The sequence below is a fragment of the Lithobates pipiens genome, unplaced genomic scaffold (genome assembly GCF_037356315.1).
Source record: "Lithobates pipiens isolate NorthernLeopardFrog02 unplaced genomic scaffold, aLitPip1_a1.2 Scaffold_19, whole genome shotgun sequence".
Taxonomy (NCBI): Eukaryota; Metazoa; Chordata; class Amphibia; order Anura; family Ranidae; genus Lithobates; species Lithobates pipiens.
In genome coordinates, this window is record NW_027507764.1 from 474,439,953 (window position 1) to 474,466,306 (window position 26,354).

The window sequence follows — 26,354 nt, forward strand, 5'->3', positions numbered from 1 at the left end:
ACGACCCTGTCACGTTCAAAGTCACTTAAATCCTCTTCTCTTCCCCATTCTGATGCTCGGTTTAACCTTCAACAAGCTGTCTTCACCATGCCTAAGTCCATTGAGTTGCTGTCATGTGATTAGCTGATTAGCAATTTCTTACCAAGCAATTGAACCTATGTACCTAATAAAGTGGCTGGTGAGTGTAGATTGATACATCTGTGCAGGATGTCAATTAATGTGTGAAAATAATTTAAATCCCCCTTTTTGAGACTCTGTATGCAAAATATTAATATTTGAACCTTCTCATTGTATTAAATGTTTCATATGTGTGTCAGAATGAGGTTCTAAGTTTATCTTCCTAACAGAAAACGTGTAAATAATTCATGGAATGTCTTTGTGGCAGCGTGGACTTGCTCCAAAATCTCTTATGGCTGCAATTTGAAACTGTGTTATTTGTTATGATTATAGGTCCACAGAAATCCCCTCCTACGCGCAGGTTATTATGCTTGTGGCTATTTCATGTATGCTGCCTTCCAGTTCAGCAGTGAATGAAGTTTTAAATTAAGTAATGTGATATGCAGTGCAGGCCTTGTGCTGGCACTGCTGATTTACTGTAGAAGAATACGTGTTACGTCTGTGGCTCTTGTCCTGAACTTTTCACAAGAAAACGGACATGTCGCTGTGCACAGTTAAAACGACTTAAATACACACTAGAAATTTTCTGTATTTTTTTTTTTTTTATTTCACTTAGTTCAGATAAAAATATATCCTGTTCTAGGTCATTTTGGTGACCTAGCCTTGATCCAACTGTTCCTAATTTTACCACTTTTCTTAAATGGAATGTATATTGGTTTTGAACATATGTTTACTTTTTGAATTTTGTGGTTTAGGACTAAAACAAAAAAGATCACAAGTAAAGCGTGCATATAGAACAAATTGTCTTATTTTCAGCCAGACGGTTGAGCTCGAATTTATTTTACATTATTAGCATGATTATTTTTCAGCTGTGCTAAAAAAGTTTACTCAACTGGAATGAATTGTCAGAGCTGTGGCATCTGAGTTAAAGGTTTTTATCAGATAGACTTAAATGCAAAGCAAGCTGTTCTCCTGTGCTGTCTCTTAAAATAATCCATAGGGAGTATCCCCAGGGTTTCGCATAGCTGGTTTTCTATGGTGTTGCATAAGGCCTGGTTCACACTGGCGTGGCGTGAAAGTCGTGCGACTGTCGATTCGGCTCAGTCCGACATCGATACGATTTCCATGCAATTTTATTTAACTTGATCTGAATATGATCCGACTTTCAGAAGAAAAAAAAAGAGGTGTGTGGCCCTGCCCCCAAATCCATACCACACCGAGGATTTTGAGGGAAAACCCCATGCCAAAATGAAAAAAAAAAGACGTGGCTTCTCCAATCCATACTAGACACTTATCCAAGCATGCAGCCTGGCAGACCTGGAAAGGGGGTGGCCCCCCTCCTCCTGAACCATACCCGGCCACATGCCCTCAAAAAGGCCATGTGGCCTTGATGGGGACAAGGGCTTCTGCCCCAGTCCATGAGTACACAAGTGGGCATGGCCTCTGAGTGACATCACCTGATGACCACGCCCTTTAGTTATATAAGAACTGTCAGACACCAGCTCTGACAGAACAGCAGGAGCAAGCGTTGGTGGAGGAGCATTTTTTTTTCTTTTTCATCAGGGTGGCAGACATTGTGATTGACGTTGGAACTACCACAGGGGACATTATTCATTTTTAATAAAGGACTTGTCAAAAACCATCACATTTTTATCATCTTTTACCCCATACTCATTCACATAGGGAGGGGGGGCTGGATACAGGGGGCTCCCTTTCTTAAAGGTGGCTTCCAGATTCCTATAAGCCCCCTGCCCACAGACCCCCACAACCACCAGCAAAGGTTATTGGCAAGGAGGCCCTTGTCCCTATAAATATTAGGACAAGGTGCTTTGGTGTGGGGGGCCAAAGCACCCCCCCACATGTTGTCTGCTATGTGCATGTTGCCGGGCTGCATGCTTGGATAAGGGTCTGGTAGGATTTGGGGGGGGGGGCGTGCCTTTTTTTATTTTTTAGCAATTTTACATTGCTAACATTGCACTCACTTGACCTTGGATCACTTCTCTTATGCCACATGCCGACTTGAATATGACTTCTATTCCATTCTATGGGTTGAAATCGCACCCAAGTTGGACCAAAGTATTGCAGGAACCTTTTCCAAAGTTGGACCAATTAAGACTGCTCTCATAGGAAATCATTGTTTTTGTTCAAGGTCGGAGCGCATGTCACAGTGTGAACTGGGCCTTAACCAAAAAGTTGGATCTGGGGTTGGTTGCATGCATACATAGCTGAATGTTTCGGATTACATTGCTATTTGGCTCATCAGCCAGCAAAGCTTTTTCTGTCCTTTCTTGTGTTTTGCAATGCAGTAGGTAATTCAATATGATGAACATTCCATCAGTAATTATAAGACCCTTGAAAGGTTATTGACTAACGTAAATAGTTACACAGACATGTCCATGTCACTGACTGGCAAGTGTAGTCTCAAATGTTAGCTGTTCCTATTTTGTATATGGTACTTTTAACAGTGGCGAGGGAAAAGTGCAGCTACACTGCACAAATATACACTCACCGGCCATTTTATTAGGTACACCTTGCTAGTGCCAGGTTGGACCCCCTTTTGCCTTCAGAACTGCGTAAATTCTTTGTAGCATAGATTCAACAAGGTGTTTGAAACATTCCTCAGAGATTTCGGTCCATATTGACATGATAGCATCATGCAGTTGTTGCAGATTTGCTGGCTGCACATCCATGATGCGAATCTCCCCTTCCACCACATCCCAAAGGTGCTCTATTGGATTGAGATCTGGTGACTGTGGAGGCCATTGGAGTACAGGGAACTCAAGAAACCTGTGGTGAGATGATTGCATTGTCCTGCTGGAAGTAGCCATCAGAAGATGGGTACACTGTAGTCATAAAGGGATGGACATGGTCAGCAACAATGCTCGTGTTGGCCAGGGCAGTTAAACAATACTCAATTGGTACTAAGGGGCCCAAAGTGTGCCAAGGAAATATCCCTCACACCATTACACCACCACTACCAGCCTGAACTGTTGATACAAGGCAGGATGGATCCATGCTTTCATGTTTACACCAGATTCTGACCCTACCATCTGAAGGTCGCAGTTGAATGTGAAACTCATCAGACCAGGCAACGTTTTCCAATCTGTTCCAATTTTTAATGAGCCTGTGTGTGTTGTAGCCTCAGTTTCCTGTTTTAGCTGACAGGAGTGTCACCCTGTGTGTTCTGCTGATGTAGCTCATCTGCTTCAGGGTTTGGTGTGTTGTGCATTCAGAGATGGTATTCTGCATACCTTGGTGGTAACGAGTTATTTAAGTTACTGTTGCCTTTCTATCAGCTTACCCATTCTCCTCTGACATCAACAAGGCATTTTCATCCATACAACTGCTGCTCACTGGATATTTTTTTCTTTTTTGGACCATTCTCTGTAAACCCTAGAGATGGTTGTGCGTGAAAATCCTAGTAGATCAGCAGTTTTTGAAATACTACCAGCCCATCTGTCACCAATAACCATGCCACATTCAAAGTCACTTAAATCCCCTTTCTTCCCCATTCTGATGCTTGGTTTTAACTTCAACAATTCGTCTGTACCATGTCTAGATGTCTAAATGCAGTCATGTGATTGGCTGATTAGCAATTTGTGTTACCAAGCAATTGAACAGGTGGACCTAAAAAAGTGGCTAATTTATAAATATGCCTAATTTCATAGAGCTTGGTCACTGATATGGGATTTCAACACTGGCTGAATAACACAAAACTAGATACATCAATGTACTGTAGTTAATGAATAACATTCTTCAACTTGTTTTTTTCCTAGAGTATACTGTCCACGTAATTGTGCTCAAGCAAGTCCACATTATGCTCGAGTCTTTGGAACCAGGATTTATTCTGATGTAAGTACTTTCATTTAGAGTATTCTGTGTAGACCTGTGTTTATAATAGAAGTTTTAAAGTACAGTCGGCCCCCGGGTTACAAACACGATGGGGTCTGTAGGTTTGTTCTTAAGTTGAATCTGTTTGTAAAACAATTTTTAAGCTTTTTGGATAGCAAAGTTAAGGGTTAACACCCCTGTATTTGTTTTCCTGTCTGTGCCCCTGTCTGTGCCCCTGTTCAGAATATTACACCTTACTTTCTGTCCCAATGACAATTGGATTTTGAAAATTTTTGGGTTATTGTGAAAACAAGCCTAAGTGATAAAGCATCAGTGGAGACTCCTTTTTCCCATATTACTCTTACAGGAGAGAATTTCCCTTCCTAGGGGTAGATTTCCCCTCACTTCCTGTTGTCTCCCTTGGTTTGTAAGTAGGAACCGTTTGTAACTAGGGGAATGCCTGTATATGTAAACTCTCCCACTAAAATCTCATATAAGCTTTAAAAGTGTTGTAAACCTTTGTGTTTTTTCATCTTAATGCAGCCTATGCATTAAAAAGGGATTTCACGGTGAAAAAAAATATTAAAAGCCAGCAGCTACAAAAACTGCAGCTGCTGACTTTTAATAAATGGACACTCACCTGTCCTAGGATCCAGCGATGTCGGCAGCTGAGGCCGATCGATCGCTCGGTTCTCGGCTGCTGCTGCCACCATTCTAGGTGAGGGAATCAGGAAGTGAAGCGTTGCGGCTTTACTTCCCGGTTCCCTACTGCGCATGCGCGAGTCGCGCAGCGCAATAGGAATTGTCCGTGCTGTCTCTGGGAGCCGTGTGCGTCCCAGCAGACAGCGCGCAGGGACAGGAAGAGGCATAGACTCCCGTGGGAGTCTATGCCCAGAAGAGGGTGTAAATACCTGTCTTTGACAGGTATCTGCACCCCCCTCCCCCCTGAAAGGTGCCAATTGTGACACCGAAGGGGGGGAGGGTTTCGATCAGTGGAAGTTCCACTTTAGGGTGGAACCCCGCTTTAAGGTTTAAAAAAAAACACCTGGCAGTGACAACCCCCCCCCCCTCCAGCCGCCCCGTTTACTTACCTGAGCCCTGGAACTTGACCTGACGGGGACGCGTTGTCTCTCTGCCCGGGGTGCTTGACTCTTGATTGGATAGATTGATAGCAGCACAGCCATTGGCTCCCTCTGCTGTCAATCAAATCCAATGATGCGCTTCTCCTAGGGGGTTATCTGATACAGGGAGGAACTGAGAGAGCCGCTGGGGGACCCAAGAAGAGCAGGTTCATAGCGAATCTGTGCAAAAGAAGCTGCACAGTGGAGGTAAGTATGATATGTATGTTATTTAAAAAAAAAAAAAAAAACGAACCCTTACATACACTTTAACATCTTATTGTGATTTCAAAAGTGATAGATTTTTTTTATAATTTGCAGCTTTCGCATAAAAATTCACAGCATTTCAGCATGCTAAATGTCACCTATTTAAGGTGCACATCTTTAGGATAATTTTATACTGCAGGATTAATTAGTCACTGAATACCTTCATGGCATAATGTGTACTGTGGGCGATTTCACATTTAAGTGCAGTGTTCTTAGAATATCCTTGACAGCTTTATAAGAGATTACTGCCTAAGACACCTGTTGTGTTGCAATAACAAACTGTCCTAATAAAAGAGCTCACTTAGGCTATATGATACCAACCACAGACTAAAACTGGTAGTTGACCAGAGCCCTCCAGGCAAGTGTATGAGAAGACAGCAGAAAGTTAGACCTTCTTGACCCGAGTTGGAGACCTCTGACCTCAGCAGACATGTGATCTTGGACATAAGTGTAGACTTGTAAAATGTTTGTTACAAGCGATATCTAGATCAGTTTTAAAATACAGATATTAAAGTGTATGTCAAGGCAAAATTAAAAAAAGAAAAATCTGTAAATCTGCACATTTCCCCATACATATTAACATGCTGTAAATACAAACAAACCTGTTGGATTGCTAGAAATATAGGGGTTGATTTACTAAAGACAAATAGACTGTTTATTTTTTATTTTCTTTGCAAAGTGAATTTTCACGGCATTTCACGGCATTCACTCTCTGGGGAAAATTCCCATGCAAAGTGCAACTTTCCTTGTAAAGTGAACAGCCTATTTGCCTTCAGTAAACTGACCTTATAATATACTTCTACCTTCCTCTTTGACAAGACAAAACAGTATGTTTTTGGCTCTGAATTCCAAAACATGACGTCAGCCTTGCCTACTTAATTTTTTAAGGATTACAAAAAAACACAGACCTCTCCTGCTCCCCTCTCTTTATCTCCATAACCCATCCGTGTGCCAGGTAGAGAGGGCAGGAAGTTGGCAGCTCACAGAATTCCAGGAAAAATCAACTGGTATTTTTTGCACATATAAATGTAGCAAAACACTTTCAATGGCACATTTAGCAGACCAAGGTGAACAACTAAGAGAAGTTCTGGGGTGTACATACACTTTAACTTTAGAGAACATTCAGAATTTAGGATTAAAATTTGTTCCTGGAGTTTGGGGTTAAATATGGTGAGTGGTTTTTAGTTGGTTTATAATGACTGTGTACAGTGCCCTGCAAAAGTAGTCACCCCTTGGTGTTTTCTCCAGTTGCATTACATCCTGGAATTAAAATGTGTTTGGAGGCTGTGTACCATGTGATGTACACAACAATGTCAATGACCTTAAAGGTGCAAAAATAGTTTGACAAAATCAATATTCAAGACAAAAACAACATCAAATTTGAGTGTACATATGCATTCACCCTCTCTGCTATAATCACTGCTGTTATCACCCTTAAAAAGAGGTTCCATGTTTTAGATGATTATATAAGTTACACCTATGTGCATTCAAAATGTCACAATATTTGTCACATGAATTCAGTATCAATACAATACTCCTATTCTTAAAGACACCTGAGACTGCAACACCACTGAGCACTGAGGTATAGATCACGGTTGTATTAGAAAAGAAAATACTCAACCTTTTGAACATCTCACAGAGCACCATTAAATCAGTTATAGTAAAATTGAAAAATATGGCAACACTACAAATCTGACAAGAGAAGGCTACTCACACATAAGTACAAACTGGGCAAAAAGAGTAATAATGAGAGGTCAGCAAAAACACCAAAGAAGAAACTGCAAAGCCATCACTGGAAAAAAAAAAGCCAAACCACATGTGGCGGACTCAAACACTTGAAGGAAGGTTTTCTGATCAAGACTTTAATTAAACTTTTTTGGCCATCAGGGGAAATGCTATGAGTAGCACAAACCCAACATTTCCCATCACCCTGAGAACACCATCTCCATGTTGCCACCACCATGCTCTGGGGGTTCCTTTCATCAATAGGGACTGCAAAACTGATCAATACTGAAAATGGAAAGATGTATTGGTCAGTTGGGTTCCCCTTTGAAGACTACTGCAATGAGGAAAATCCAGCTGTCCCTGTTTCTTTGTAGTCTTCAATTAACTAAGGAGAGAACATGTATGTGAATAATCCAGACCTTCTTTCTGCCATAGATATCTAGTATTTGCAAAGCAGCTCTACATGCTGGGGTGGTCCGCAATCTTCAAGGAGGCTACGTTGACGTTATGCCAATTGATAAGAAGAGACACTACTTTGGATCAACCCAGAATGGGATCACTTCAGAGAGGTAAATTTATATGATTAAATAAAGCAGAGGCTTCTTAAAACAGAATGGGGATTATTTACTAAAGGCAAATCCACTTTGCACTGAAAGTGCACTTGGAAGTAAAGTAACTGTAGATCCGAGGGGGATATCCAAGGAAAATAAAAAACAGCATTTATGCTTGCACATGATTGGATGATAAAATCAGCAGAGCTTCCACTCATTTCAGATCCACCCCTTAGATTTAGAACGACTGCACTTCCAATTGCACTTTCAGTGCAAAATGGATTTACCTTTCGTAAATAACCCCCAATGTGTCTTCTTGTCGCGCCTTCATCTAAATGACAAAAATAATCCCTTAATCCCTTCAAAATTGTGGGTGAAGTCATGCAAATTTTTCCTTTAGGCCCCTGAGTCAACTGTACATACAGAAACACTGATTTTCAGCACAGATTCAGAATAATATTATAGAGCAATTTATTTCAAACTACACATAGCTGTTTTTTGCTTTTTGGCTATCAGTGCACTGTATGGAAGCAATGGCTTCTAAGAAGTATGAAGAAAGTTCTGGATGCACAGTCAAGCTATGGGCATAAAGGAATGAGTCACAGGGCTCCACTTACTGTGATCAAAGTGAGACCTGCAGATACATCTGCGTTATTTACTAAAATTGCATGGTGCAAAATCTGGTGCAACTGTACATAGAATCCTATCAGCTTCCAGGTTTTATTGCCAAAGCCCAATTGAACAAGCTGAAGTAGGAAGCTAATTGGTTACTTTGCATAGCTGCACCAGATTCTAAGTGCTCCAATTTTATTAAATCTTCCACATTCTGTTTTAAGAAAGATCCACTGTGCTTCACACTGGTTTGGTGGAGGAATATTTGTTTCTTTTGTTCTATCTCACCATAACTCATCTGGTCGTCCTTGTTTGTTTGATTAAATATGCAACTTATTTTATATTATGTGGCATAGGTTTGTTTTAATCAAAGAAAACTTGTACTGGGAGAAATGTGCATTACTGAGCCAATTCTGATAACAGTAGCTGTTTGGCTATCTCTGGATTCAGGGTTGTCTGGGTCACTGACCTGCAAAGCATTTAATTCAAGAAAGTCATAGTTAAGTCAGAACTTTCTGCCTATTTTCTCTATGTAAGTGACTTAAACAAGTACTAAAATCAGCATGAAAGCCAGGAGACTTGCATTTTGGAAAGAAAGCTTACCAATGACAACATCATTCACTCTCAGATCAAAGAAATCCTTGGGTAACACTGACCCTGTCATATGTTCCCCCAATAGAGAGGAACACAGGAGGTCAATGACGTGGCAGGCCTAGTTGCAGATTTCAACGGTCTTACTCTCTCAACAGGCCCTGCCGAACGCCCTTCTTCTGATTGAAGGAGTATTACACTACCTCGTTCAGTGGGAGGCATAAGATTGCCCCCTTACATATGTGGTACCTTTGTTGGGCTTTAAAGTGTTGCTAAACCCAGGATCCTACATTCACTATATCTGGTCTCCCACAGTACATGGAAATGTAATACTTTTAGAAAATATAAACTGCTAATTACCTTTTCTCATCAGCAGTATATAGCAGTCTTGAGATTTCTCTCAGTGTCTGGTTAAAGCTTATAGAAGGAGATTTTATTCTCTGACTGACCTATGAGGCTTCAGGGCACCTGATCCTCTTTCTGGACAGTGCTGATTTGACCTGTGCTGATCACATGCATCATCCCAAGAAATAAAAATCTCTCTAGCACTATACACCAAACTGAGCATGTGCAGAGTGCCCCCAAGGCCCTGTTCTATCAGGAGATGCGTTGGGGACAGTAAAGGAAAGTGAGAATCAGAGCAGACAGGATCAAACAGCTTTTTTAGACAGTATGCAGGATTAACCCCTTAGGTTCCACAGTGAGTATAACAAGTATGCTTTACTGCATATACAGACTGAATTTACTGTTGTAGGTTTAGTAACACTTAATGCTTTTTGACGGAGTTCTGCCAAAACGGACTTGTCTACACACAATCACACCAAAGTCCAACGGATTTGACCGTGATGATGTACGACCGGACTAGAATAATGAAGTTCAGCCAGTAGCCAATAGCTGCCCTAGCATCAGTTTTCGCCCGTCAGACTAGCATACACAAACTGATTTTTTAGCCGGACTCGAGTCCGTCGGAAAGATTTGAAACATGTTCTAAATCTAAGTCCGTCTGATTTTTCAACAGCAAAGGTCCGATGAAGCCCACAGATGGTCGAATTGTCCGATGGATTAGTTCCGTCGGACCTTTGCTGTCAAAGTTCGGCCGTGTGTACACGGCATTATAACACTTATTAACACTTATAAAACATGTTACAAATAGGTCAGGAAATCACACTTGTAGTGTACCATATGTCCTTAAAATAGCTATGTCTGTAGTTCCAGTTGTTTAAAGCATTTATTAATAGGACTTTTACAAGTGGCAATAGCTCTAATAACTCTAATAGAGAAAAAGTAACATGTAGTTTAATTATTTCTAAGCATATCCATTAAAATGCAGTACGGTAATTCACACAAATGCATGTTTGTGTGCAAAGAGCTGAATAGACTCACCATTGTTACTTCTTAAATTGTGTAACTGATTGTATTAAGTGAATTCAGGAGAAGCTGTGGTACCATAAATGCTTGTCTCCTGTAATCCCATAAATCATAGCCTAGCAAGCTGCTTATAGGTCAGAGCAGCTCTGCGGTTCACTTCTCCCTCTGTGTATAATGTAATATTTGATACGATACTTTCCTCTAAGCATCTGAAGACTATTTTGCCATAGGCATGCAATGAGTGAAGAAAACCAGTCATTCACTGAAGCTCACAGTCTCCATCTAGACTTTGCTTCCTATAAGTATTCTAAGCTGATCAGTTAAGCCATAATACCAGGTACATACAAAATTCTATAAGAGTGCATACGTGATTTATATAGCATTTTATTACAAGGAACTCATTATTTTGTTTCTATTTTAAGAAATTACATTTAATAATACACTTGCTTTGCTTAATGCAGAACTAACTTTTTTTTTTTTATAATGCAATCGTAAGTTAAAATGATGCATCCATTCAAACTTTCAAATCTGTGTTATGCCCTGTACACACGGTTGGACTTTCAAACCTCTTTTTTTTCCCCAGATTTGTCTTGCATACACACGGTCACACAAAGTTGTCGAAAAATCTGAACGTGGCGACGTAGAACATGTACGACGGGACTATAAACGGGCCAATAGCTTTCGTCTCATAATTTATTCTGAGCATGCGTGGCACTTTGTCCGTCAGAATTGTCTACACATGATAGGAATTTAAATGATCGGATTTTGTTTTCAGAAAATTTTAGATCCTACTCTCAAACTTTGTGTGTCGGAAATTCGGACGGAAAAAGTCTGATGGAGCTCAAACATGATTGGATTTTCCGACAGCACAATCCGATCGCACATTTTCCGTCGGAAAGTCCAACCATGTGTACAGGGCATTAGCCTTTATTTTATGATATCAATATGCTGTCTTGTAAAGTCTATTCCATTTACCATTTAGCAGGAGGTGATGAAGGTAGTGCTGTCCTCTGTGGGAAGTGATGTAAATATTTTCTTACAGGGTGTTCTCTGTAGGAAAGTTGTCTTTGCTTGTCAAGCATAGGCATATAATAGAGGGGATGGAGAATCACCACCCTAATCCTTCCTCTCTTCTGCATGTTTTGTCAGAAGCTTGTTCATTTTTTTAAATGCAACTAACAGAAGGCAGGGCAGGGAAAAGCCAGATTCTTCTGTATGGTGATGGTCTCTGCACCCTATGCAAATGTATGAGCATAGTTATATGTAAAGAGGGAGGTGTAGAAAGCCTATGACCTCTGAGCTGTGCAGATAGCTCTGGCCAAGCCAAGATGTCAGAGATTATTATTATTATTATTATTATTAGGACCTATATAGTGCCAACAGTTTGTTCAGCACTTTACTATATAAAGGGAGACAATACAGTGACAAAACAATTCAATAAAAGCGGAGTTAGGAGGGCCCTTCTCCTGTGAGCTTACAATCTAATAGGGAGGGGCTGGTGGAACAAAAGGTAATAATTGTGAGGGAGGAACTGATGGGAAAAATAGAGGATTCGGTGGCAAGCAGAAGACAGGATAGACTTCCCTGAAGAGATGAGTCTTCAGGGATCACTTAAAAGTGGACAGCGTTAGAGATAACTGGACAGATTGGGATAGTGAGTTCAAGAGAATGGGAGAGGCTCAGGAGAAGTCCTGAAGATGAGCATGAGAGTGAGAGACAAGGGAGCTAGTCAGCAGGAGGTCGCGGGAGGAGCAGAGAGGATGGTTTGGGTGATATTTTGAAAAAGGATTAGTGATGTAGCTTGAGACAGAGTTGTAAATGGCTTTTTTATGTTATTGTTAGTGTTTTTAATTTTATTTGTTGGGCAATAGGAGGCAAGTGGAGGGATTGGCAGAGAGGGGTGGCGGACTTATTATTATGTGTGCATAGCAGCTGGAAAACCTTTTGAGAAGGCCACAGGCTGCAGTTTTGCAAGCATGCATTTATTCACTATTTTAACTTACAATTTGCATTAAAAAAAGAAAGAAAAAAGTAATGCCAAGTGTTTGCATTTTTAATAAAAAGTACCTTTTCAGTTCTACTTTAACTGTACTAAAGTCGCATTATTAGATGCAGTAACGGCTACGTTAATGCTGAAAAAATGTGGAAAGAAATTAGATTGGATCTGGTTTTGGTAACTGTGCAGCGAGCAACCTGATGGGCAAAACCTGAAGTCCAGGCAGATGGCTACATTGCATTGTGAAAGATTTACTTGTGAAAAGATTTACAGATTTTTGTTTTCTACAGTAGAGGTGACCAGTGCAGCTTGTTCAGTGGCTACTGATTTAGACAGTGAACAAGCATTACCAGGCTGATGAGGTTATCACTTCATATTTAAACTTGTCAATAGGCACTCAGTAAAACTCATCTGATTTCCTACAGAAATGTAAAAACAAAATTCATTTTTTTTTTGCAAAAATATTTAAAAATACATTTACTGATCATTTTACATTTTTTCTTCAGCCAAAATGTTGCAGCTCCTAACATTGTTAAATGCATTCTCACCATAAAAAATATACGTCTAATGATTTTTTTTTAAATAATACATAGTTTAAAATTGTCTTTTTTTCTTAAAGTGATTGTAAAGTCTCATGTTTTTTTTCCCATAAAAATAACAAACCTGTTATACTTACCTGCTCTGTTGAAGTGGATTTGCACAGAGCAGCTTGGCTCCTCCTTTAACATTTGATCTTTTTCTAAGTAAGGAAACTGAAAACTCTTAAAGTGATGTAGGTTTGTAGCAAATGATGTTTGTAGAAGCGGCAGATATAAAAGTAGTTATATAACTTTTTGTTTTCTAAGATGTCCAACTAACTATGCCTGGAGTAGTATGCACCTACCCACACATCTCCCCGTGGTGATTCTCTTACAACAACTAAGTGGACAAAGTCACCAGCACTTTAAATAGTATGGTTCACTGCTTTACTGTGAACCCATCATCTCACAATATTCATGACACAATTTAGCAGTCACATGATGATTTTACACTGTGGTGGAAAAAATAAATATTCAGAGTACTAGTGGCAATCTCTTCAATGGCATACTCCATTGTATCATTTGGAGCATCCACCATCTTGATGAAGCTAAAGGTAGTGCAGCTCACTCATGGACTATTTGCCCTTACAACCCATGCCTTGCTGTTCTTTTGCTGCCCTTTTACTAGGCATGTCCCACAGATAGCTGTCCTTCAATTGTAAACTTCTTACTGGGCTTTGCCAAGCACCTCGTGCTGAAAGCCCAGTAACTGTTCTTCCAATAACAGATGAAAAAAATGTCTTATGGACGGTTTTGTATTCTGCACCTGTCTATCTTTGGCCTCTTAACAGTGACTACAGGGCTTTCCTGTTGCTTTTTCAAAGATATAGGGATGCATGTGTCCCACTAGCAAAATCTTCAAATAGGAGTATGAAAACCCAATAAACAGCTTTCTTATGCAGCCCTGAATCTAAAGGGGCTTGTGTTTATGCCCTTATGTTTAAATTATATACACATCCATGTTAATGCACTCTGCAGACATCCTTGTAATTCTTGGAGAATCAACACAGTTTATAGGAAGATTCGACCTGCTAGAATGTAATTGTATTATATAAGGGGTGTTGATTGCAGGTGTATGTCGGGGTCTAAATGTGTCCTTACACAGTATTTCACAAAAGTGAGTACACTCCTCACATTTTTAAAAATAATTTATTATATTTTTTCAAGTGACAACACTGAAGAAATTACACTTTGTTACAATGTAAAGTAGTGCTTGTATAACAGTGTAAATTTGCTGTCCCCTCAAAATAACTAAACACGCAGCCATTAATGTCTAAACCGCTGGCAACAAAAGTGAGTACACCCCTATGTGAAAATGGCCAAATTGGGCCCAATTAGCAATTTTCCCTCCCCGATGTCATGTGGCTCGTTAGTGTTACAAGTTCTCAGGTGTGAATGGGGAGCAGGTGTGATACATTTGGTGTTATCGCTCTCTCATACTGGTGACTGGAAGTTCAACATGGGACCTAATGGCAAAGAACTCTCTGAGGATCTAAAAAAAAGACTTGTTGCTTTACATAAAGATGGCCTAGGCTATAAGAAGGTTGCCAAGACCCTGAAACTAAGCTGCAGCATGGGGGCCAAGACCCTACAGTGGTTTAATAGGACAGGTTCCACTCAGAACAGGCCTCGCCATGGTCGACCAAAGAAGTTGAGTGCATCTGCTCAGCGTCCTATCCAGAGGTTGTCTTTGGGAAATAGTTGTATGAGTGCTATCAGCATTGCTGCAGAGGTTAAATGGGTGGGGGGGGGGGGGGGGGGGTCAGCCTGTCAGTGCTCCGACCATACGCCACACACTGCATCAAAATGGTCTGCATGGCTGTTTTTCCAGAAGGAAGCCTCTTCTAAAGATGATGCACAAGAAAGCCCACAAACAGTTTGCTGAAGACAAGCAGACTAAATACATGGATTACTGGAACCATGTCCTGTGGTCTGAAACCAAGATAAACTTATTTAGTTCAGATGGTGTGAAGCATGTGTGACTTCAACCAGGTCAGGAGTACAAGAACAAGTGTGTCTTGCCTACAGTCAAGCATGGTGGTGGGAGTGTTATAGTCTGGGGCTGCATGAGTGCTGCCAGCACTGGGGAGCTACAGTTCATTGAGGGAGCCATGAATGCCAAACTTGTACTGTGACATACTAAAGCAGAGCATGATCCCTTCCTTCGGAGACTTGGCCGCAGGGCAGTATTCCGACATAACGACCCCAAACACATCTCCAAGATGACCACTGCCTTGCAAAATAAGCCGAGGGTAAAGATGATGGACTGACCAAGCATGTCTCCAGACCTAAACCCTATTGAGCATCTGTGGAGCACCCTCAAATGGAAGGTGGAGGAGCACAAGGTCTCTAACATCCACTAGCTCCATGATGTCATCATGGAGGAGTGAAAGAGGACTCCGGTGGCAACCAGTGAAGCTCTGGTGATCTCCATTCCAAGAGGGTTAAAGCAGCACTGGAGAATAATGGTGGCCACAGAAAATATTGGCACTTTGGGTCCAATTTGAAAATGTTGCCAGCGATTTAGACATTAATGGCTGTGTGTTGAGTTATTTTGAGGGGACAGCAAACTTACACTGTTATACAAGCTGTATGCTCACTACTTTACATTGTAGCAAAGTGTCATTTCTTCAGTGTTGTCACATGAAAAAATATAATAAAATATTTACAAAAATGTGAGGGGTGTACTCTCTCTTGTGAGATACTGTGCATCCTAACAATCACCTATTCTTTCCAAAATCTGCAACATTGGGAAAACGTTTTTTTTTGTTTCTGCAGTTTACATAACCCACTAGGCAGCAAGGCTTTCAGAATATTCGCAGTCATCTGAAACGGTTGAGAAAAGGCATTTGGAAATCTCAGCAATCAAGAAGTAACTGTTTCAAAGTTTGTATAAAGATGTATTGTTCTTGTACAGAATATAGGACCCATTTTAATATAATACGGTATGTATGTGGATCATAGAAGATTTTGGCAGAATGAAACACAGAAAATTTAAAAAAGAAAACTAATGTATTTTATTAATTCCTGCTGTAATTTGTCCCTTGTCAGCATTCAAGCTATATGGTACCACTTGTGTTGTAAAAACTATATCTTTACATAACATACAGTTGGGTGAGGAATACTTTATATGTTAAAGCGGAGTTCCACCCAAAAATTGAACTTCTGCTAGAAGGGAAGATGATCCCCTGACATGCCACATTTGGCTAAAATATCCAGTTTCAAAAAGTTATTTTTTTTACCTTAACTTTTAAAGACAACCATCATGTGATTATAGGGGTAATTTTGCATCTGCTTTTCTGTAATTTGAAAATGTATTATACAACATGAATATATTTAAAAATGGCATTGATGTTGCCCTTCATTTTGAAATGCTTGGCAGATACTACCCCTACCACTGAGGCAAATGTTAGGTTGGTCACCTATACTAAAACAAACTGCTATTAAGAAATTGTTTAAATATATTTATTATAACAATAATTTGTTATAATTTGAAAAAATGTGCTTGTCCCAGCCAAATGTGGCTACTTTAGGAAGTTGGCTATTTTCTTTCTCAAAAACAAGCTAAAGTATTGTATTTCACCTTACTGCTCTGTTAAACCATGGTTAGAGGAGAACACTATCTTTTGTTCTTTGTTCTAAAATATATTGCCCGGGTCCATAAAAATGAAATGGTTTCACTGTTAAAGTTAAGAATGCAAAGAAACAGAAAAATAGGGCATCGCTTTTACCTTTTTTTTTTTTTTTTATCCAATAGAAAAAAGCTAATATCTAGTCTATTAACTGATACCCTGAAAAAGATTTGTGTCTATGCTTACTGCTTTTACTAAATCAATAACGATGAGCTTGGATTTGGTTTGAATCCAGAAGTTAGCTGTCAATGCTGGGTCAATAAGCTTTAGGCAAAAGTTTGTCCTGCACTTATAGAAAGGGGCAATATGCATGTGACATCATTGACCAAATATGTCCACATGGCCATATTAGGTCAATGACATTAGGACCAAATCCAATCTCAAGCTCATCACAAGTCATAAGAATTGAAGAGATAGGCTTGAACAAAGATACAGTTGATTCCTTTTTCCGAGGCAATCCCCAAGTTTTATGCATACCTGTGCCTGCTCCACCAATACCTTTGATTTTCAGCCCCCCAGTAGCCACATAGTTACCGCTGATGACGTTTCCTGCTCCAGCTTTTTTTTCTTTGACATATACATGGAGAAATCTCTATTCATTTCTATGTAGATGTGTCCCAACAGTAGAAGGCCTATTTATAGGAATAGAGATTCCTGCATGGAAGAAGAACCTGGCTGGGAGACTTCTGAAGAAGGAACTGTGTGTTGTACAGCGTGGTATAAGACTAGGGAGGAAGGTGATTTATGTGCAGGTCTAGCTGACAACCAGAGACTTTAAGGGTGTCCTACTCCATGATGCCCAGAAAAGAAAATTGACTTTCCATTATATCCTACTGCAGGAGGAGGTGGTGGGCATATGTAGCCACAAATTACAGAAGTATAGTTATTCATTAATGGTATGACTGTGGACACAAGACATGACCATATTGTAGATTCCTAATTGGTTTTCAGTGTTGGTTTAGTGAGAAAATAAAGGTAATTATAATAATACAAAGGGGGAGATTTAATAAAACTGCTACACACAGAATTTTGTATTTATGAGCTTCTAGGTTCTATTGTCAAAGCTTTATTGAGCAAGTTGAATTTAGAAGCTGATTGGTTACCATGCACAGCTGCTCCAGATTCTGTGTGTGCCAGTTTTAGGAAATCTCCCACAATATGTCGGCCTTAAAATAAGGTAGCAGATAAGTTTTACTTACTCGAAATATCTGTCCTCAGTTCTAGTCAGCTAAAAAAAACTATAGGCTGCCATTGCTCACCTACCTCTGACAATGCAAAATTGCCTGGCTGTCATACAGATAAAAACTGCTTCAGTAATTTACTGAATCAATGACCTAGAACTAAAATCAAGCCAGTAAAGTGAGAACGCCAGATCCTCATTTGCTCTGGGTCAGTAATTCCATGTATTGAAGCCACTGAATCTGATAACAGCCAGACAACCAAAACATTTAAAGGGAGAGCTTGGCGATGATAGAATGTTTTTTCTTTCAGCATAGGTTTTCTTTAATTTGCTAAAAGAGAAAGGGTTAGATATCAGTGTGTGTAACTTTATAGTTACAGTACATCTGAAGCCCCTTTGTGGATGTGTGCTCTTGCTATGAAGTTCCCCCACCAATATCCTCCCCTTACTGTACATGATGCCTCGCCCTCTATCTGCTAGAGCAGGGGTCTCCAAGCTTTCTAAACAAAGGGCCGGTTTACTGTCCTTCAGACTTCATGGAGCTATTGGGAGTACAAAATGTCCAGTCAGTCAGTGGGATTAAACAATCCCCCATCGTTGGTGTCAATAGGAGGAATTGTGCCCCATCATCAGTGTTAATGGGCCCCATTGTTGGTGTCATTTGGGAGGAATTGTGCCCCATCATTGGTGTCATTGGGCCCCATTGTTGGATGTCATTGGGAGGATTTGTGCCCAATTGTTGGTGTCATTGGGAAGAATTGTGCCTCATCATTGGTTTCATCTGGCCCTATCGTTGGTGCAATTGGGAGGAACTGTGCCCTTTATTTAGTGCCAGTGGATAAAAGCAAACAAAGGGCCCCATCTGACCCCTGGGCCACAGTTTGGAGACCACTGTGCTTGTGTGATCTGCCTGTTTCATCAACTTCAACACAGTGGTAGGCAGAAACAGCGGGAACATTCTGAAGTGACTGACACACACGTGGTAGACCTGATCTGAGTATTGTTATTGTTAACTAAAAAAATGTAACTCTCTGATCACTTTTTTATTTTTCCACCACTTCACCTTAAAATAATATAGGAGCTTTGAATTTTGCCCTAAATTAGATAGCAACTCAGAAATGTGAAGTATATGTTTTACTCGCAGTGGATCATTTATTGCTGCTATTTCATATAAGGAGGTTATTGTATTGTTTGGAATTTTAGAATTTATATTATGTACATATTGTTTATATATTCAAATAGGTTTGTGTCTGTTATTTTTTTTATGATGAATAAATTACTCTATATAAATTTGCAACTTTTTGTAATAACCTGGCGAATATTCCTGCAGGCCAGGAAGTGTACAGCAAAGTAGTTTATGATGCAGTTAATATGCATTCAGTTTTGGTATGCCGTCTAAATGTTTTTCATTGAAAAATGGTCGTTTTTAATGTTTTACCACATGTTGGTACAAAAATGTTAATTTTGAAATGTGTTTGTATGAGGAGTAGTTGTGCTTGATGAAGGCAGATGTTACAGATGAGTGTGTTTTTTGTAAATCTCTTGATATCTTGTAACTCATATTAACAGCACTATTCTGAAATGTTTTTTTTTTTGGCACATTTGGATAATGATACATGCTTTTGAGTTTTATATTCTGTTAGAGATATTCTAATAAATATTTTATAAGACTTGCTATCATGTTCTCTTAGTATTTATTTAATTAGGCATTGTTCAAAATGGCAATCAACATTAAGGTATGAAGGTATGTACCAAAAAAAAAGGTTTGCACTCTAAGGCCCCTTTCACTGGGGCGGTGCAGGCATCGGCAGTAAAGCGCGCGGGGTGATTTTAACCGCCACTAGCGGCCGAAAAAGGGTTAAAACCGCCCGCAAAGTGGCGCTGGAGCGGCGCTTGTCAGCGGTATAGCTGCGCTGTCCCATTGATTTCAATGGGTAGGAGCGGTTTAGGAGCGGTGAATACATTGCTCCTTCACCGCTCCAAAGATGCGGCTAGCAGGACTTTTTTCACCGTCCTGCCAGCGCACCGCTCCAGTGTGAAAACAATGGAGTGAAAGGGGCCGTTTTTTTCTGGCGCTACACAGGTGCTATTTTTAGCGCTGTAGTGCCTGAAAACCGCCCCAGTGTGAAAGGGGCCTAATGATGTCACTCCTCATAAAAATGTCACTGATAATGCCACTCTTCATTCAGCTAAAACAAACACATTGGGTGTCCCCAACCAACAACCACCATGGCTGGCACGTTCCACCCTCATGGGTTTAATTGTGTCCCATAAGGAGGAAACACATTAGAGAGGAGTGGTTCTCAGACAGGGACTTCCAGCATGGTTGCTTTTACTTAATAAAGCTTTGCACAAAGAGCCTGTGTCTTCACTGTGTTGCCCTTTGTTTGGTAAAGTGGTGGTGCATGGGGCAGAGACAGGCTCCCTATTTTATAGGTGGGCACCTGGCGCGCTTGTGACTGAAAAAAATAAGTGAATTTTCGGGGGCAGTGCCTTTTTGTTCTGATCCTACAACTCAGTCACTGAAATCTCATATAAGCTTTAACATCTTAATGTCATTTAAAAAGTCTATATCATTATTTTTATATCTGTAGCTTTCAATTATATTATACTGGCAATTGTGCCATGATGGTTTTTGTTCAGGCACTTGCTGTTATGGGGTGGGAATACATCTGCCCCTGTCCCTCAGTTGTGTTTTGTATTATTAGCTTTTCATGCCAGCTTTGGGGTGGCCATTTTTGAATGCACATTATACAGACATGGTTCGTTGCTGCCATCTTCAGGAAACCCGCCCTGAAAAATGCCATGCAGTCATGGCTGGAATACAAGCATGGAGCAAGGAAATGGTTGCAAGGAGGCTGCAGGAGTTCATCATCACTGACTTTTGACAAATAATGATTGTTTATGATGCACAATGCTAGGGCCAAAACAAGTAATTGATTAATCGACAATGAATCGATTATGAAAATATTTGTCACGTATTTTCATAATCGATTAATTGGCCAGCTGATTAGTTGGCCTGCATACAGAATGCATTATTTGTTTACATATCAGGAAATACAGTGCAGCACACATACAGCTCAGTTCACCATCCATATATGTCAGTAAGTGCCTGAGAACATGTGAATGTGTGAGAAGCAATATTTCATGGAACATGTAGCCCGGGCAGGAAGTAAGTGGTTCTAAAGTCAAACGTTTTTTTACCTTGCTATAGGAGGCACTCTATATTATGCTTTGCAGCTTGCTATTGGGGCACTCTGAAGGCAGGAAGAGCCAGAAGCGTTGGTGGGGGACCCTAGAAGAGGAGAATTAGGGCTGCTCTGTGCAAAACCATTACACAGAGCAGGTAAGTATAACATGTTGGTTTGAAAAAAAAATGACTTTAAAGACTCTGTGGCTGGAAAGATCAGCATCTGAACTGGTGAAGGTGGAAGGTGGAGGCTGATACACTGGAGGTAATATAAGGCATTACATTTAAAGTAAACTTTTACCAGTATTATGCATTATGTGTGAAATTATCATTTCCATGAAAAAAAGTCTCAGCATTTAGTACTACTGTAACCACTATTATATGTTGATGCTTTGACATGGAATACCATTATTATGGCAGCAGAAAGCTGCCATAACCCCGGTATCTTCTTAAATGGCGGGCGGTCTGCTTTCAGATAAAAGTGGTCTCTGCGGCAGATTCGCAGCGAGATCACTTTTATCAGCAGCTGGAGAGGTCCCCCCCTCCCGCAGCACTCCTGCTTACCGGAGCTTAGCGGCAGAGACGATCCGATCCTATGCCCTCATAGACCTGGAGCCGAGTGAGGGAAAGATGGCCCCCACTCGGCTTCCTAACATTGGATGAGGGAAGCGATGTCAAACCTCACCTCTGCCCAATGGTCTTAAAGGGGCAAAAAAAAAGACTTTATATGTTTGTTTTTATTGCATTTAAGTGTAAATGATGAGATCTGGGGTCTTTTTAACCGGTTCCCGACCGGCGCACGCCGATGTACGTCGGCAGAATGGCACGGGCAGGCATATTGGCGTACAGGTACGTCCAATCTTTATTGCCGCCCTGCCATCGCAAGCGCACCGCCGGCGGCGTGCTCTCGTGCTGGTCGGGACCCCCATGAGTCCGGTCGCGGGTCCCGCGGACTCGATCGCCGCGGGCATACCCGTGATCGTCTCACGGGGCGGCTGAATGGAGAAATGCTGTTGTAAACAGCATTTCCCCATTCTGCCTAGTAACTAGTGACGCTGATCTCTGCTCCATGTGATTGGAGCAGAGATCAGTGTTCACTAAATGAAAGCCCAGCCCCCCACAGTTAGTAACACGCCCCTAGGAACACTTAACCCCTACACTGCCACCCACTGGTTAACCTCTTCACTGGCAGTGTCATTTACACAGGAATAACTGCATTTATATGAGCAGTGATTGCTGTATAAATGACAATGGTCCCAAAAATGTGTCAAAAATGTCCGATGTGTCTGCCATAATGTCACAGTCACAATAAAAATCGCTGATCGCCGTCATTACTAGTAAAAAAAAATTATTAATAAAAATGCCATAAAACTATCCCCTATTTTGTATACGCTATAACTTTTGCACAAATCATCAATAATCACTTATTGCGATCTTTTTTACCAAAAATATGTAGAAGAATACGTATCGGCCTAAACTGAGGGAAAAAAATGTTTTTATATATATTTTTGGGAGATATTTTTTTTTTTTTTTTTTTTAAACAACAGGAGTGCTTTATTGTCAAATATACATATACAGTACAAAATGACCAAGAGTACAATGGGTCAAACTACCGGCGCAGCCGGAGCACATTAGGGTGTAAAACACACTACACACATCAGCATACGTCACTCAGTAATGCAAGGATACAAACTCAAAGGACAGGGGGGGCTCTTCAAAGACCCAGCAACCACATCAGCATCCCGATGTCCACGGGAGCCAGATTTTATCGAATTTCCACGGACAACCTCGATTAAGGTAGGTAATTTTATACAGAGGCAAAACACTGTTCACACTGTTCTCCCACTTAGTCACACTAGGAGGAGTGGACGAGAACCACTTACAGATGATTTCCTTCTTGGCATAAAAAAGTAAATAGGAAATCAGCAACTTAGTGTAGTAGGGTCTATTTTCATCTGCATGAATGCCCAGTAGGGCCATCTCAGGAGTCCTAGGGACCTCCAGCCCCAACCGGGTGTTGAGGTGGTCGAACACCTCAGACCAATACTTATGCAGTCTGCGGCAGTCCCAGAACATATGGAGGTAGGTACCAAGCTCCGCCCTACACCTAGGACAATGTGGATCTCTGTTAGGATATATTCTCGCAAGTCGCGTAGGTGTGTGATATACCCTATGCAAAAACTTTGTTTGAATGAGTTTATCACCTGCGGAAATGACCAATTGGGGACCTTTTTCCAAACATTCCTCCCAATCCTCCCGCTCTAGAGATGGGATATCCTCCTTCCACTTGTCCCAGAGAGAGTCCAACTTATGAAAGTCTATCGGGAGTATAATCCGGTACACATCTGATAAGGGTTTTTTGGGGCCTTCACCCTCGAACAACTCCTCCAGCGGAGTAGTCCGCAGAGTCGGGGATTCAGGGAACTGTGCCCTAGCCGCATGACGTAGCTGAGCATATCGAAAGAACATCCAGCCAGGCAGGCCATAGGAGCGAGTCAGCTGGCCAAACGTCAGCAGGGTACCTGCCGGCATAACATCCCGCAGTGTTTTAATCCCGAATCGCACCTAGACCTGCGGGTCTGGAACCGTCCTAAAATGGGGAAGGTTAGGGTTATTCCAAAGGGGCTGGGCCGGAGACGAGCCACCTGGTTGTATAAATCTGCGCCCCGCCATCTTCCACGCCCGAAGAGAGGCCTTCGTCGGCCCAGGAAGAGCCGCATACGCCCCAGCCCCCCTGTATACCAGGCCCTGCAGGTCAGGCACAGAACCCACCATTGCTGCCTCCAAGCGCACCGCCATATTAGAATCCCGCGCCGCAAACCACCATGAGACAGTAACCAGCATAGCGGCCCAATAATAAAGTCGCAAATTTGGAAGGGCTAGGCCTCCCACCCTCACCGGGGACTGAAGCGTAGACTTAGCCAACCTAGGGGCAGAGCCGTTCCACAAAAAGGAGCTAATACACTTGTCCGCCTCCTGGAAAAAGGAGCCCGGAATCCATCCCGGACAGTTCCGAAATATGTAATTGAACTTGGGGAGAAGCACCATCTTCAGAATATTTATACGTCCCACCAAGTTCAACGGAAGTCCAGACCAGGACCGGCACCTCTCTCGCAGTAGTCGGAGAAGAGGGAGTACATTTAGCGTGTAATACTTGTTGGGATCCCTGACCACCCGTACCCCGAGATAGGTAAGTTCAGAGGACCATTGTAGTAGCGACCCACCAGGAGACGAAGGCACACCAGCATCTAAGGGAAAAAGGAGAGATTTGGACCAGTTAATGCGTATGCCCGAAAAGGACCCAAATTTGTCAAAAATCTCAAGTGCTTCCGAGAGGGACGGACCAGTGTCGTTCAAATACAACAGGGCATCGTCTGCGTACAGAGAGATCTTTTCCTCCGTACATCCCTTCCGCAGTCCCCGTATAGACGACGCTCTAATTAGTATGGCAAGAGGCTCCAGGGCCAGGGCGAACAACCCAGGCGACAGAGGACACCCCTGTCGCGTGCCCCGTTGCAAAGAGAAGGGTTCCGACATCCAACCATTGGTGCGCACCCTGGCCCTAGGAGCTGCATAGAGCAGTCGCACCCACCTCAAGAATCTAGGGCCAAACCCAAAACTTCGGAGCACCCCCCAAAGGAACTCCCACTCCACCGAATCAAATGCCTTCTCAGCATCTAAGGAGGCAATCGCTCTGCTGCCCACCTCATCATGGTCAGAGGAGAGATTCAGGAAGAGGCGTCTGATGTTAACGTCCGTGCCCTTCCCAGGCATGAAACCCGTTTGATCAGCATGCACCAGGGTGGATATCACGGAGTTCAAGCGAGTGGCTAGAATCTTAGCCAACAGTTTGGCATCTACGTTCAGTAGGGAGATAGGGCGGTAAGACCCACACTCCCTAGGGTCCTTACCCGGTTTGGGAATCAGGACAATGGTCGCCTCTCCCATGGACTCCGGAAGACTATCTGCCTCCCCGAGCCCAACAAGAAGAGCCCGGAACCTAGGGGCCAAAAGATCAGCGTGCTGCGAGTAAAACTCGGAGGGTAATCCGTCAGCCCCCGGAGTCTTGCCACCTTGAAGACTACCGATGGCCAGCTGGACCTCCTCCAGCGATAATTCCCTGTCCATTAGTTCCCTGTCATCCCCCGAAAGTTGGGGGAAAGAGATTCCTCCCAGATAGTCTTGCAGTTCCGTAGCCGTGTAGTGGGACCTAGAGGTATATATACCCTGGAAGAAATCATGGAATCTACTGTTGATATCCGCCGGAGAGGTAAGTTCCCGGCCCTGCACATCCCGGATGCTAGCAATATGGGTAGAGGGCCTCTGGGTGCGTGCCAGCCACGCCAGCAACCTACCATTCTTGTTCCCATGTTCAAACAGTCTTTGTTTAGAGTACAACATAGATTGCTGCGTCTGCGTTACATTAAGTAGGGACACTTCCCGGGGGACCTCCTGCCACCTCCTGTACGCATCCCCATCCCCCGTCTGAATATACTCCGCCTCCTTTCTCCCGCTTTCCTCCTCCAACGCTTCAAGGGACCTAGATGTCTCTTTACGTATGGAAGCGATGTGAGATATAAAATGACCCCTGATGGCAGCCTTAAAAGCGTCCCAAACCACCCCACCCTCAGTCGAGCCTTCGTTAAGGTGCCAGAAATTGCAAATAGCCTCCGATGTCCCCTCCTGTAGTCTTTCATCTACAGCCCAGTATCTGGATAGGCGCCACAGCCGCACCCCGGGAGCAGGCGCCAACGAAATAGTAAGCATAAGTGGGGCATGGTCCGAGATCCCGCGGGGCAAATGCCGCGCCGTCCTTGACCACCCCAGAGCCCCAGGGGAGGCAAACGCCAGGTCAATGCGCGACAGTGCCCGGTGGGAGGCGGAGTGACATGTATATGCCCTCTCCTGTGGGTGATAGTGGCGCCACACATCCACCAGGGCAAAAGTGTCCGCCCAGAGCTGCAGCTCCCCTCTTGGATGGGATGTGGGGCGGAGCCCATCCACATCGTGCTGAGGAACTAAATTAAAATCCCCAAAAACAAAAACCTCTGGTATCTGAAATCCAAGAACAGTGTGCATAATATCGTACAAAAGTTGTCCATTAGCTGGCGGGGGAAGATACAACCCCACCAGTACCATATCCCTGTCACATAAGGTAACACGCAGTATTACAAATCTAGCCCCAGGGTCTGTGCGCACTTCATGAACCTGCAGCGGAAGGGACCTGTGGATCAAAACACTAACTCCCCTAGCATATGTAGAGTAAGTAGCATGATAATGAGTGCCTACCCACGCCCTCCTAACCCCCAGGATTTGTGAGCCAGTCAGGTGTGTTTCCTGTAATATACAGATATGGGGGTTATACTTTTGCAGGTATTTAAACACTAAGGATCTCTTGATAGCGGAATTAAGGCCCCGGACGTTCCAAGAGATGATAGATATATCAGCCATACTGCCCTACACACACATGACCTAACCAAATCCACAGGCCCCTCCCTGCCGTCGTCTCCCAGCACAGAAACCCCGGACCCGGTAGTAGTAAAAGGTCAGCTGAATGACACCATATATGTAGTGGACAGTACTCCCTGTGAATAACAA

At 42.3% G+C, this 26,354-nt stretch overlaps 1 protein-coding gene across 1 annotated transcript in view; it reads left to right on the forward strand.

The window, feature by feature from the left end:
- The window catches only part of CRISPLD1 (cysteine rich secretory protein LCCL domain containing 1), a 104,413-nt gene extending 85,172 nt beyond the window's left edge, over positions 1 to 19,241 (forward strand). The window contains exons 13-15 of the mRNA XM_077492888.1: positions 3,894 to 3,969; positions 7,494 to 7,627; positions 15,533 to 19,241. Coding sequence (XP_077349014.1) covers positions 3,894 to 3,969; positions 7,494 to 7,627; positions 15,533 to 15,584 — 262 coding nt within the window. The 3' untranslated portion in view covers positions 15,585 to 19,241. The remainder of the gene's footprint in view (positions 1 to 3,893; positions 3,970 to 7,493; positions 7,628 to 15,532) is intronic.
- The last annotated feature ends 7,113 nt before the right edge of the window (positions 19,242 to 26,354 follow it).